We start from the raw sequence: 12,414 nt of genomic DNA, 5'->3' as shown, positions 1-12,414 counted from the left end.
TGTGAAAGCATCATGATTTCTATGCCAAGGGCTATTATGTCTAATTTTTGGCTAAATGAAACAATCTTTCTGCCTTTTAATTAGAAGGTTCTAAGTTTCTAGAGGTAAGAAAAAGATTTATGTAGGATTTTTTGAATCAGTTCTGATATTTCTTTTAGAAATTTAAATTCTTTTTTTTACGATTTTATTTTTCCTTTTTCTCCCCAAAGCCCCCCGGTACATAGTTGTATATTTTTAGTTGTGGGTCCTTTTTGTTGTGGCATGTGGGACGCCGCCTCAGCATGGCTTGAGGAGCAGTGCCATGTCCGAGCCCAGGATTGGAACCGGCAAAACCCTGGGCCGCCGAAGTAGACCACAGGAACCCAACCACCTGGCCACGGGGCCGGCCCCTAGAAATTTAAATTTAATAATGAAATTGCTTTATGACATGAATTTGGATTTAACATCTACCACATGTTGTTCTCTGAAACATAAAATTCAGCTATTACACAACTGGAACCAAACCTGGGTTAGGAGCCCATTATATAGGGGTTCTAATATATTATTTGGCAGTTGTAGGTGGGAATTTGGAAATTAATGACTTGTGACAGTCTCGTGAAGCCAGAGAGAATGACAATTGTTTTTCGTCTTCAAATTGATATATTTAAAAAGTCTTTGATCTGTCCCAAGCCTTCACTATTTGTTTTCTCCCCATGTTGAATATATAGTTGGAACTTAGTGATAATATAATTTCTGGAGGCTTGGAAGTCCTGGCAGAAAAATGTCCAAATCTTACCTACCTCAATCTGAGTGGAAACAAAATTAAAGATCTCAGTACAGTAGAAGCTCTGGTAAGTGGAAGAATTTGTCTCTGGACCTGCTTTTTTTGGTTGAGTTTTCTGAGATTTGCTTGAATTTTGTCTTATTAATTTCTGTTTCACTCTTTTGAAACTTCTGTATTTCTTATATTTTGATCTAAATGGTTATTGCTTTCTTTTCCTTTGGAATAAAACATTCAGATAAATTTTTAAATCACTGAGAAATTTATTTTATTGTCAACTTCAGAAGTTGAATACCTGGTTTAAAAATTTTGAGTATTTTCTTAAATTCTACTCCTTTTCCTTCCTTCTTGATTATTTTTTGAGTTATTTCATTATTTGCTCCTTTGTTTCCTGGTATGAGTGAGGAAAAAGGAGATGAAGTGAAACTCTGAAAATTGTTGCCCTGATTTTTAAAAAAGCGTGGGAGGAGGTTGAAATTGTTGAAAATAAGCTTGACTGTGGATTTAAACTAACCATGTTATTGTTGTTGCCTATTTATGTACAGATTTGGTTAACAAAATATATTGAGAGTAAGTAAGGCACTAAGCCAGGTGCTAGAGATACAGCAGTGAACAAAAGAAGGTTCCTACTCTCATGGAGTTTGCATCCAGGGACCTCATTAAGAGAATCGGCTGTGCTTATATAATACCCCTTCATTAGAAAATTCTGAAAATCCAAAAATCACTCTCTTGATTTCAAGTGTATATTTCCTGGTTCATGAATTAAAAAGAAATAACATGATATTGTAAATCTTGAATGTAAGTTTTAACTTTTTACTTTTCCAGCAAAATCTTAAAAATCTGAAAAGTCTTGACTTGTTTAACTGTGAGATCACAAACCTGGAAGATTATAGAGAAAGTATTTTTGAACTGCTGCAGCAAATCACATACTTAGATGGATTTGATCAGGAGGATAATGAAGCACCAGACTCAGAAGAGGAGGATGATGAGGGTAATCATTCTTAATACTCAGAAATGTATCACAATTATAACCTCTACTCTAGCCATACAAATTAGATTGGGCCTGGATATTTAGGTGTAGGAACAAAAAAAGATGTTTAGTAAAATAAGAAAAATTTAAAAACCCACAGCCCTAGTCCTGTATTTCTTTTTTCAGATTTCTGATAACTTTGGGGAATTTAATGACTATTGCAATATCAAGCTCCATGAAATTTTTTACCTGTATAAACTTGTGTAACGACCACCCAGTAAAAGTGCCAACTTTTAAAATAGTACTCTTTTTAAAGAAAAGAAACATTCATCACAATATTATCCATAATAGCCACAGAGTGGAAAAAACCCAAGTGTCTATCTAAACTGATGAGTGGATAAACAAATGATCTGTCCATACAGTGGAATATTACTCAGCCATGAAAATTAATGAAGTACTTGATACATGCTACAGCATGGGTGAACCTTTAAAACATTCTATTAAGTGAAAGAAGCCACAAAAGGCCACATATTGTGTGGCTCCATTTATATGAAATGTCCAGAATAGGCAAGTTCATAGAGACAGAAAGTAGATTAGTGGTTGCCAAGGCTGAGGGAGAGGAGAATGGTCAGTGACTATCGATGGATATGGGTTTTTTCGGGGGGAGGGAAGTAATGGAACTGTTCTAGAATTAGGTAGTGAACATACATTTTTGGATAAATAGGTGACTAACAGATCAGATGACAAAATAGCTGTTGTTAGAAATGAGACACTATTGGTTGAAAAGTTTTTCATTATAAAAAGAAATTTGATGGATAAACAATGTTGTGGAATGATGGACAAGCAGGTTTTGAAATGTCCATGTAGTAAAATAAACTTTAGTACATATGACGTTTTGATGAAAATATGTTGGAAAAATTTCAATATTTAGAAACCATATTTCTCAATTAGTAAACATGGATCTTGTAAAAGGGAAATGTTAAAAAAAAAAAATCACCCTGAGTTATTTTCCACCCATTGATGTAAGAGTTTGAAGTGATTAGGGCAGGGATAAAAAGGATCGACATACTAGCAGGAACCATTTGCCCAGCCATTTGCTCATCTTTTAAAATATTTTTAAAGATGGAGATGAAGATGATGAAGATGAGGAGGAAGATGAAGCTGGTCCACCTGAAGGGTATGAAGAAGAGGAGGAGGAAGAAGAGGAGGATGAGGATGAGGATGAAGATGAAGCAGGCTCAGAATTGGGAGAGGGAGAAGAGGAAGTGGGCCTCTCATACTTGATGAAAGAAGAAATTCAGGTGAATAGACACTTCTTACATGCACTGAAAATTGATTATTTAGGCATAGGACTAAGTACAATAAAAAGTAAGTTGTGTAGACATCTCAGAGTTGTTTGTAACTTGTGGGTGTGCATGTGTCTGTCTGCCTGTCTTTTTTGCCACTGCCCCCCAGTTCATCCAGTATCCAGATAATCATAAACACCTAGTGATTTTATCTCCCAGGTATCTTTCAACTCCATTCTGCTCTCAGCGGCATGGTATGGTGGAAAAGTTTTACAGATGTTTCTGAGCCTCAGTTTCTGCATTTATAAAACAGATTATACAAGCCTCATAGGTTTGTTTTAGGGATTTAACAAGATAATTTGTATAAAGTATCTACTTGCTGGCAAGTTGTAGGCACTCAAGAAAACTTTCCTTTCCCCTTATTATGTCTTGCTTACGCTTTTGTAGTAGCTTTCTAAATGGTCTCTCTGAGTACAGCGTCACCACTTACGTGTATCCTCCGCAGTGCTTGCCTGAGGAGTCTGCCTGCAAGTGCAATCCTAGCAACCAGCCTGCTAGAAACCCTTTAATGTTTCTCTATTGCCACCAAGACTTACAAGGCCTTGTCTTGTGGGGCCCCTGCTTCCTTGTCTAGCTTCATCTCCCTCAACGCCGAGTTAAGGGTCACATGAGGCTGTTTCTTGCCTGTCTGTGTAACATTGTTTCCTCTATTTGAAATGACTTTCTACCCATGTCCTCTGATGAGCTTTATTTTCTTTTCTCTGAGGTAAACATTAGTACAATAAAGCATGTAAAGTACACTGATTTTATGTACAAGTCCATGAAATTTTATATATGCATATACTTGTGTAACCACCACCCAAATCATGCCTCTTGAACCCTTATCTTTAAAAGCTCAACTCTGTATTGCCTCATTATTGAAGCTTTCTGTGATTTTTCGTAGACAATCACCCCTTCCTCTGTTACCTTTGAACCTGGATCAGGCTTCTGTTGCCTATAGATATGTTAGTAAAAACTTGTTTACTTGGCCACTGTGTACTAGACGGTGAGCTCCTTAAGGGGACAGCCATTCATCTTTGTATCTCAGCATCGAGTACAGTGACAGGGACATGGTAGGCTCGTGGGAGATGGCAGTTGACTTGAAGAAATGATCTTTAGCCCCTTGGAGATTAGATAAGTTATTTGCTCCTAATGTTAAATTATTGAGTTTTGTTATCATAATTTGTAATTTAAAATAATTTTTTGTTATTAAAAGTAACATTTCTTATTTGACTAGAAATTGTTAGTATTCTCGTTTGTTCTCCTCTTTTACATTGGTTAGATAGATAATATCATTGATTAATGATAATTTTCCTCTGGTACCATTGTAAATATGGAACTACTGTGGAAAAAATAGGACTTAAACTTGTTTGGGGCCTTAGTGAGTTAGGAGCTATACAATAATGAAGAATAGAACTTTAAATTTTTTTTTTTTTAAGATTATGATAGTTAACAACCTTGTGAAATTACAGTTGTACATCATTATTAGTCATGTTGTAGGTACTCCACTTCACCCCTAATGCCCTCCCCCACCCCCCCTTTCTCCTGGTAACCACCGATCAGTAGAACTTTAAATATTTTAAGTATTCATAGAGAAGGGCAACCTGTTCAATTTACATCAGTGTACAGCTTGAATATTTTTCCCCTAAGTTATGGCTAATTTATTTAGTAAAATAATACTCATGTTATTGTGCATTTGGCTTTTTATTTTCTCTGCCAGCAATTCCTCTTTAAGTCTAAATAGTATTAAGTAATTTAAAAATGACCTTCAGGGGCCAGCTCCACGGATCAGTGGTTAAGTTTGCACGCTCTGCTTCGGCTGCCCAGGGTTTTGCCGGTTCGGGTCCTGGGCGCAGACATGGCACTGCTCATCAGGCCACACTGAGGTGGCATCCCACATGCCACAACTAGAAGGACCCACGACTAAAATATACAGCTATGTACTGGGGGGATTTGGGGAGAAGAAGCAGGAAAAGAAAAAAAGATTAGCAACAGTTGTTAGCTCAGGTGCCAATCTTTAAAATAAATAAATAAATAATGACCCTTAGCTAACTGCAAATGTTTATGTTTATCGTTCCATTGGATATTGGGAAATATTAACTAAAAACAACGTAGTCAAGTATGGCGCAAAAATCTCTTAAGATAATACATAAAACATTAAGTCAATGTAGTACCTGGGTAGCAAGGGCCTTTTCAATCATTATGAGATAATTTGGATGGTTAAAAGGGAGTCTTGTTTTTAGAAGCTAAGAGCCAGGAGAAGCCTTAGAGACTATTGAGATTTAAAAGGAATTAGAGGGAAACAGAAATGGTATTTGACCAGCTATTTTTTGTTTGTGTCTTGTTTCTATTTCAGCTGCTCTTCAGAGGTGAGAATTAATATGTATAAAGAAGGATTTTATGTATGTGTAGTATATTTCACTAAAAATGGGGATGGGGACTTTAGAAGAATTGGAAATTGTGGTGTCCTTGTACTATTTATAGTACAAATGAGGAAACATTTTATTTCCTACTAATTAACAAAAGACAGTAGTCTTTATGGAACAAGTCTCTGGTGATCTAATAGATGATCTTTAAAGAAAAAAAAAGAGGGCTTAAAAACACAAATCAATTAATCTAATCATATTTTGTTTAAAACAAAATCCAGAGGAGTAATTAGCTTTTTAGACTTGGGCTTTTCTAAATTACCAAGGAGTAAATGTGATTAGTATCGCAAGTGTTTTTTAAAAATTTATAAATATTTAAATATCCTCATTTATCATTCCTTACAGATTTAAGATGTTTAAAATGTCTCATCTCTCTCTTTCTTCTTCCCTCCCCCCTTCCTTTCCCCTTTCCTCTTCCTTTCTTTTCTTTCCTTCTTTAGTTTAAGGCTGCAGGTTCTCTTGATTTTTAGTGTGGTTCTTTTTTGTACTATTTGCTGTCCCATCTGTTCCTTTTGCCCCTTGTGGCTTCGTGGTGGTCTGGTATGGAAAGCTTTATGGTGTTTGAACTGACTGTAAGAATGATTTCTGATATGTGTCATGCAGCTTAGTTTCTCAGGAGCTTCTAGCTAAATGCTGGAAAATTAGGTTGTTTAGTGTTTCTAGACACAAATGGGACTATGGATACCGTGAAAAGGGTGGTTTGTCCAAGTTTTCCCTAACTATCCAGCAGTTCTTGACATTTGCCAGTTAAAGTGTTTTTAAGGAGCAGTAAACTTTTGTGGGGTTAGAGGGAAGATCCTAGATCGGTTCCATTTTTTCAGTCATATAGTAGAACTCAACCATTTGGAACATAGCCAAGAACAAGGCTGTAATTCTAACAGGCCTCTGAGTAGCCAAAATATAAGTAACAAAAGACGTTTTCTTTGTAGGGGAGTGTTATTATTCTAAACCTATTTTCTTGTTTATATTCAGTCCTCTGATAAGCTTGTTGATCTATTTTCTGAATCCATGGCAGATTAAAATTGACATAGTAACTGACTGCGAAAGAGCAGGCATAAAAACTAGGGAGACACTAACTCGGTGTAGAGGCGAGGGTTTTAAAAAGGAGAAAACCATCCTACTGATACTAATGGGCTCTGAGGGAATTGGCATATTCTAATTAGTAGAATGCTCACGATCAGAATGGTGACTATGATAGCTCAGCAAAAAGGTTTGCTAGGTTTACATAAACTGGTAGAAGAGTATGCAGTGCACTTGAGAGATTTGTATCCCAATTGGCTAAAGTAAAAAAAAACGGTCGTGATGTTTCAAGGCTGTGTTTAAACCTTAACTATCCAGATCAACTCATTCCACGAAAGTTGTAGATCAAGTTTTATTGTGATTTTTATTGATAGTTGCTATTTTGACATACAGATTTTTAGACGTAGAAGGAATTTACAGATCTTTCTAGATGGATACTTTCTTTTATTGATTGGAAAACTGAGGTCCAGAGGAATTGACTTATTCAACACATATGAGTGTGTTAGGGGTAGGATTCAGGTAATTCCTTCTTTAATCTATAAAATAGGAGACTATCTTTGAAATAGTCAAAAGTTACCCTGTTTGGGGCCAGCCCCATGGCCAAGTCGTTAAATTCGCGTGCTCCGCTTCCATGGCCCAGGGTTTCACCGGTTTGGGTCCTGGGCGTGGACATGGCACTGCTCATCAGCCCATGTTGAAGTGGCATCCCACATGCCACAACTAGAAGGACCCACAACTAAAAATATACAACTGTGTACCAGGAGGATTTCGGGAGAAGAAGCGAAAAAAAAAAAAAGATTGGCAACAGTTGTTAGCTCAGGTGCCAATCTTTAAAAAAAAAAAGTTACCCTGTCCATTATAGTAGCCACTGGGCACATTTGGCTATTTAAATTAAATAAAATGAAAAGTTTAGTTTCTCATTTGCACGTGTGGCATTTCAAATGCTCAGTAGCCACATATGGCTAGTGGGTACTGTATTGGACAGCGCAGATATAGAACACTTCCACTGTTGCAGAAAGTTCTTTTGAACAGTGCTGCTCTAAAACATAACTTATTTTCAGAAAGAAATGAGATTTAGTTGGGTTTTTGAAAAGAACCTATATACTTTAGGCAGAGGCTGTCAGAACACAGAATAACCATAGTTTGTTTGCTCATGTTGGAATGTATTTTATCAAACAGTGAAAAATCTGTGTCATGGCTTATTTATTCTCAAACTGAATATTTGAATTTCAAGGATGAAGAAGATGATGATGACTATGTTGAAGAAGGGGAAGAAGAAGAAGAAGAGGGTGAGTTACATTAACCATAAAACAATTCTTAAAGTGACAGCTGTTATTTATGGACTTTAAAGAATGAGTCTATAATTCAAATGATTACTGGTCTCTGATTTTGGTAACATATAGAATGCCTTAAAAGGTATAAAGCCTTTTTTTTTTTTGAGGAAGATTAGCCTTGAGCTAACTACTGCCAATCCTCCTCTTTTTGCTGAGGAAGACTGGCCCTCAGCTAACATCCGTGCCCATCTTCCTCTACTTTATATGTGGGATACCTGCCACAGCATGGCTTTTGCCAAGCGGTGCCATGTCTGCACCTGGGATCCAAACCGGCGAGCCCCGGGTCGCCAAACTTAACCGCTGCGCCACTGGGCCAGCCCCAATAAAACCTTTTTTAAAGGATAATTCTGTAAGGGTATTCATTAATTCCATTAAAAAAAAACAACAGCTTCTAACATTTAGTTTCAAAACAAGAATGAAGAGATAATGGAAACTTGGGCTCAATTTATTATTTTTTCAGTCTTTTATTTTGGAGAGGGTGAAGCCTTATCTATAAGAGAAGAATACCTGAACTCCATATCATGCCCTTTTTAGATTTCCTCTCTGGTATTCTTTACTTAGGTCTTTCAAAATAAATATAAAAATTCAATAATAATTCCGTTAGTATCAAGCCCTTACTTTCTTGATCTGTACTTCATGATTTGGCCACAAGGGTGCATAGCAAGCTGTCATTATTTATGGATTTCTGAGTCTATTAAGTCTGTTCAATACATGAAATTGAAAGAAATTCAGAGAGGAAACTTAACCTATAATTTTCTTATGCCATTAACTTTTCACTAAGATAGATTCAAAGCTTTGTAACTTAAATTCATCCATTTGTTAAAATTAAGTATTTTACAATTTTCCTTTCACTGTTCTTTCAGAAGAAGAAGGTCTTCGAGGGGAAAAGAGGAAACGAGATGCTGAAGATGATGGAGAGGAAGAAGATGACTAGATCATTCTAAGACCAGATTCCCTAATGTTCCTGGGTGTGCAATAGAGTGATCACATCTTTGTTTCTTCATGTATGATAGCTGTCCCTACAGAAGATAATGTGTTACTTTTTATAGGAAAAGTGTGGTTTTACTATTTTTGCCTTATCATTCCAAATAAGATTTACTAGTCTGTTAATGATCATATTGTATGTAGAGAAAAATTTTCATTTTGACCCATTGTGAAATTCCCTAGCAGTTTATTTAGAATCTTAATTTTTCTAATTGAAGCTCACTGTATTAGTCATTTTTAGCCCATAATTAAAACATGATCACTTTTGCACAGGCGTAGCATGGTGCATTTAATTCATAAGGTTTTAAAGTTATTTATAAATTAACTGAAATCACAGTCAGCTGGAATATGAAATGAAAATAGTTTCTTGAATGGTAGGTTGGTTATTTTTTTAGAGCTAACTCAGAGATCTTTAGTTTGAAGGGAATTAATTTTTTTTTTGGCTAAGGGTATTTGGGTGCTTTTTTGTCCTATGAGTAGCTTGGAAAGTAGGAGCAGAATAGTAAAGGTTCTATTCAGCAGTATAATTCATGGCTTTGGTGAAGGCTGCAGAAACCTTTTAAGCGAGGTGACTAAGATTCTACTTTTGAAGGAAAAGTTGCTTACACTAAGTTCAGAGACATGCAGGTGAGCCCTTTTTTCTTCATGCTGAAGATCATGATATGCTAATGGTTGTTTGTTTTGTTTGTTTTGTTTTTAAGTGTGCATTCTTCGTTCTCCTCTCAGCAAGTCCTCTATGATCGCCTTCTTTCTTGTTTCACACCCCTCCCTCTATCTCAAAAAAAAGTTGGGAAACTTAGGGACACCCAGGAAAACCTTCAGTCATACCTCAACCACCTTTTCAGACCTGTCTCAGTTTTAAACAAGCTTAGTGAAAGAAATTGAGTATTTTCTGAGATACGAATATCCTTATCAATCGTTTTATTCAACAGGCTCTGCTTACTGTAAATCTTTCTTGGTTGACAAGATGTACAGGCTGTATTAGTAGGATGAAAAAAGAAAAGCATCGGAGGAGGCTTTTGGAAGCAGCATTAGTGTTCCTCAAAAGTCAGAACAATTATCTGTTGATAATTAATGAGACATTCAAGTCAAATTTTTAAGTTGGCTTCCCAAATGATTTAGATACCACTCTGCAAAGTATTTTTAATTTTTCTGAGTAGAACCTTCAATTATTCTTCCTGTAGTTTTAAAGCATTACCAGATAGAGCATTAACTGGGATATACAGGGCAGTTGGAAAAATATTTGAAACTAAATCAGTATTAAAATTAAGATTTGTTTTCAAGTGGATATCCATTAAAGATAGAAAAATATTTGGGATAAGTGCGAGTGTGTTTCCTTATATGGCTACTAAATATCTTATGAATAGACAAGTACAGCTCCCTTTCTGTTGTGGAGGCTCCATGTCCGAGGCAGTTCCTTTTTAATCTCAAATATAAGTACCTAAAATTTTTTCCCCTTTGTTTTGAATATTTGTAAATTTTTTTAAAGTTAGTGTCAACAAATTAATTGGAGTTGCACTTCTCTGCTGGGACACATTTGAATTACTGAGTCTAGCACTGCTTCTTTAGTCTAAAATGTATGACTTGGGATTTTAAAGTAAAAATTATGAAGTTATTTGTGGATAAACTAACAAAGTTGCACAACTGACTGAAATAAAACTCTGGGGATAAGTTTAGCGGGGGGATTGGAATCTCCAAAAAGCTAGCATTTTATTCCTTTTTAACAATTGAAATGCCCTATTTTAGTCCCTGAGAATTCTCATCGCATAGTATGCCAGATTATAAAATACTTATTTTTAAAATTAAATCTATATATTGACTTTCTTATCAATCATCTTATTGTGCAATCAAAATTAGATTTCTTTGTTTTGAAAACAACACTTAGAGCCTCCAAATAACTTTTTAAGACTTATTTAGCTTTGTGGGTGGTATTTTCATGCAAATAAGTAAGGGTGGGTTTTATATTTTGTAGAAGTTTTTGGTCCTATTTTAATGCTCTTTGTATGGCAGTATGTACATAGTGTGTTAAATTCCTCAAAACTCTCCTTAAAAAACTTTGAAGTTAATACTTTTGTGCAACTGTGTTTTGAATAAAGCCATGACAGTGTTAAAAACAAACAAAAAAATGCAGTACTCCTGATTTATTCTTTTATTGTTTCTGACTATTCCGTTTTTTTCTGTGACTGCTGTAACTTAACGTTTTTGAAACCGAATTGCTTCAAATAAATTGAAGATTTGTTGTTAATGATTAGTTTCAGTGTATGATGTTGACTTTTTGAACCCCACCCTTGGGGGCTTTGGAGGTCTTTTTAAAAACCGAGAAACAGCTTGAACGTGAACTCATTCAAACACTTGGATGTGATATGAGGCATTACAGTTTAATACTTTAACTCATCATCTAACTTATTAACTTTTTTCCCCAAGAAGCAGAAAAAATTTTGAATTCCCTTGATTTTCCTTTTGGAGTTGCAAATTGAGCCAGTACTTTTTGTATTTTGATTTGAAGTAATAACTTTGTTACCTACAGTTCAGGTAACTGTTTCTAGTTAACTAAAGTGATTATAAACCATTTGTACACCAATAGTTTTCTAAAATGAGTCCAAAATCTCCATTTATACTGTGTAATATTTATCTTCAGAATCCTTAGATAATATAAATACAAACATACATAATTGTTCATGTTTACCTTGAGTAAATCAAACCTGAACCAAACTGCTTTTTTCTGCTCTTTTGGTTTTCCTGTGATAAGTGATTTTTAAAATGTTTTGTTTGTAGAAAACTCTGGAATGTATTTTATAAAGTCAAGGCACAAATATAATAAGTAATGCTTTTATGGTTGCTTTACAGGTTAATATTGAGAAGGTCTTTTAATTATAGAACTCTGCTTCCTGAGAGGTGGGAAATATTGAAGTATATTTCAACCACAGGAATTGTTTATTGAAATCAGTTTGGTATTTTTTTGTTTTACATCTTTAAAAAATTCAAAGCCTGGGGGCTGGCCCAGTGGTGCAGCGGTTAAGTGCGCATGTTCCGCTTCAGCAGCCCAGGGTTCGCACGTTTGGATCCCCAGTGCGGACATGGCACTGCTTGACAAGCCATGCTGTGGTGGGTGTCCCACATATAAAATAGAGGAAGATGGGCACGGATGTTAGCTCAGGACCAGTCTTCCTCAGCAAAAAGAGGAGGATTGGCACAGATGTTAGCTCAGGGCTAATCTTCCTCAAAAAAAACAAAAACAAAAAACACCAATTCAAAGCTTTGTCCCTCTTGGTTAAAGAAAATGGTAGAGCTACACTAAAAGTTTTTGGTAGAGGTGTTAGATAATGAAGCAATTCTGTGAGATTGTGATTCAAAACACTTTTAAGCATTTCTTTTCTGTATTTTAAAGAAGAAGCATTGGAACATGTGACATTTATTCTTGAGTTGCTGAAAATGTCCCCTCTGTTGTTCCTAGTACTGGATGCAATGACGTTCTGCAGCTGTTGCTTAATAATAGCATTCTACTACTGCATTCCTTTTTCATGTACTAATCAGTTTAAGATGTGAGAACTAGCTTGGGTAAGTTGGCCTGGGGCAGCTACTGTGTCACTAGTCT

General features: G+C 35.7%; 1 protein-coding gene across 5 annotated transcripts in view; it reads left to right on the top strand.

The window, feature by feature from the left end:
• Positions 1 to 11,064, top strand: part of ANP32E (acidic nuclear phosphoprotein 32 family member E) — a 33,137-nt gene extending 22,073 nt beyond the window's left edge. For 3 of the 5 annotated variants that reach the window (XM_070496848.1, XM_014865415.3, XM_014865416.3), the window contains exons 3-7: positions 708 to 830; positions 1,586 to 1,751; positions 2,853 to 3,031; positions 7,736 to 7,790; positions 8,699 to 11,064. In XM_070496848.1, the coding sequence (XP_070352949.1) occupies positions 708 to 830; positions 1,586 to 1,751; positions 2,853 to 3,031; positions 7,736 to 7,790; positions 8,699 to 8,769 (594 nt within the window). In that variant the 3' untranslated portion in view covers positions 8,770 to 11,064. The remainder of the gene's footprint in view (positions 1 to 707; positions 831 to 1,585; positions 1,752 to 2,852; positions 3,032 to 7,735; positions 7,791 to 8,698) is intronic. The other 2 variants (XM_014865414.3, XM_070496847.1) reach the window with 1 other exon arrangement.
• The last annotated feature ends 1,350 nt before the right edge of the window (positions 11,065 to 12,414 follow it).

The sequence above is a fragment of the Equus asinus genome, chromosome 25 (genome assembly GCF_041296235.1).
Source record: "Equus asinus isolate D_3611 breed Donkey chromosome 25, EquAss-T2T_v2, whole genome shotgun sequence".
Classification (NCBI taxonomy): domain Eukaryota; kingdom Metazoa; phylum Chordata; class Mammalia; order Perissodactyla; family Equidae; genus Equus; species Equus asinus.
The sequence above is the reverse complement of the archived record's forward strand: the minus strand, read 5'-3'. Positions and strand labels throughout refer to the sequence as shown.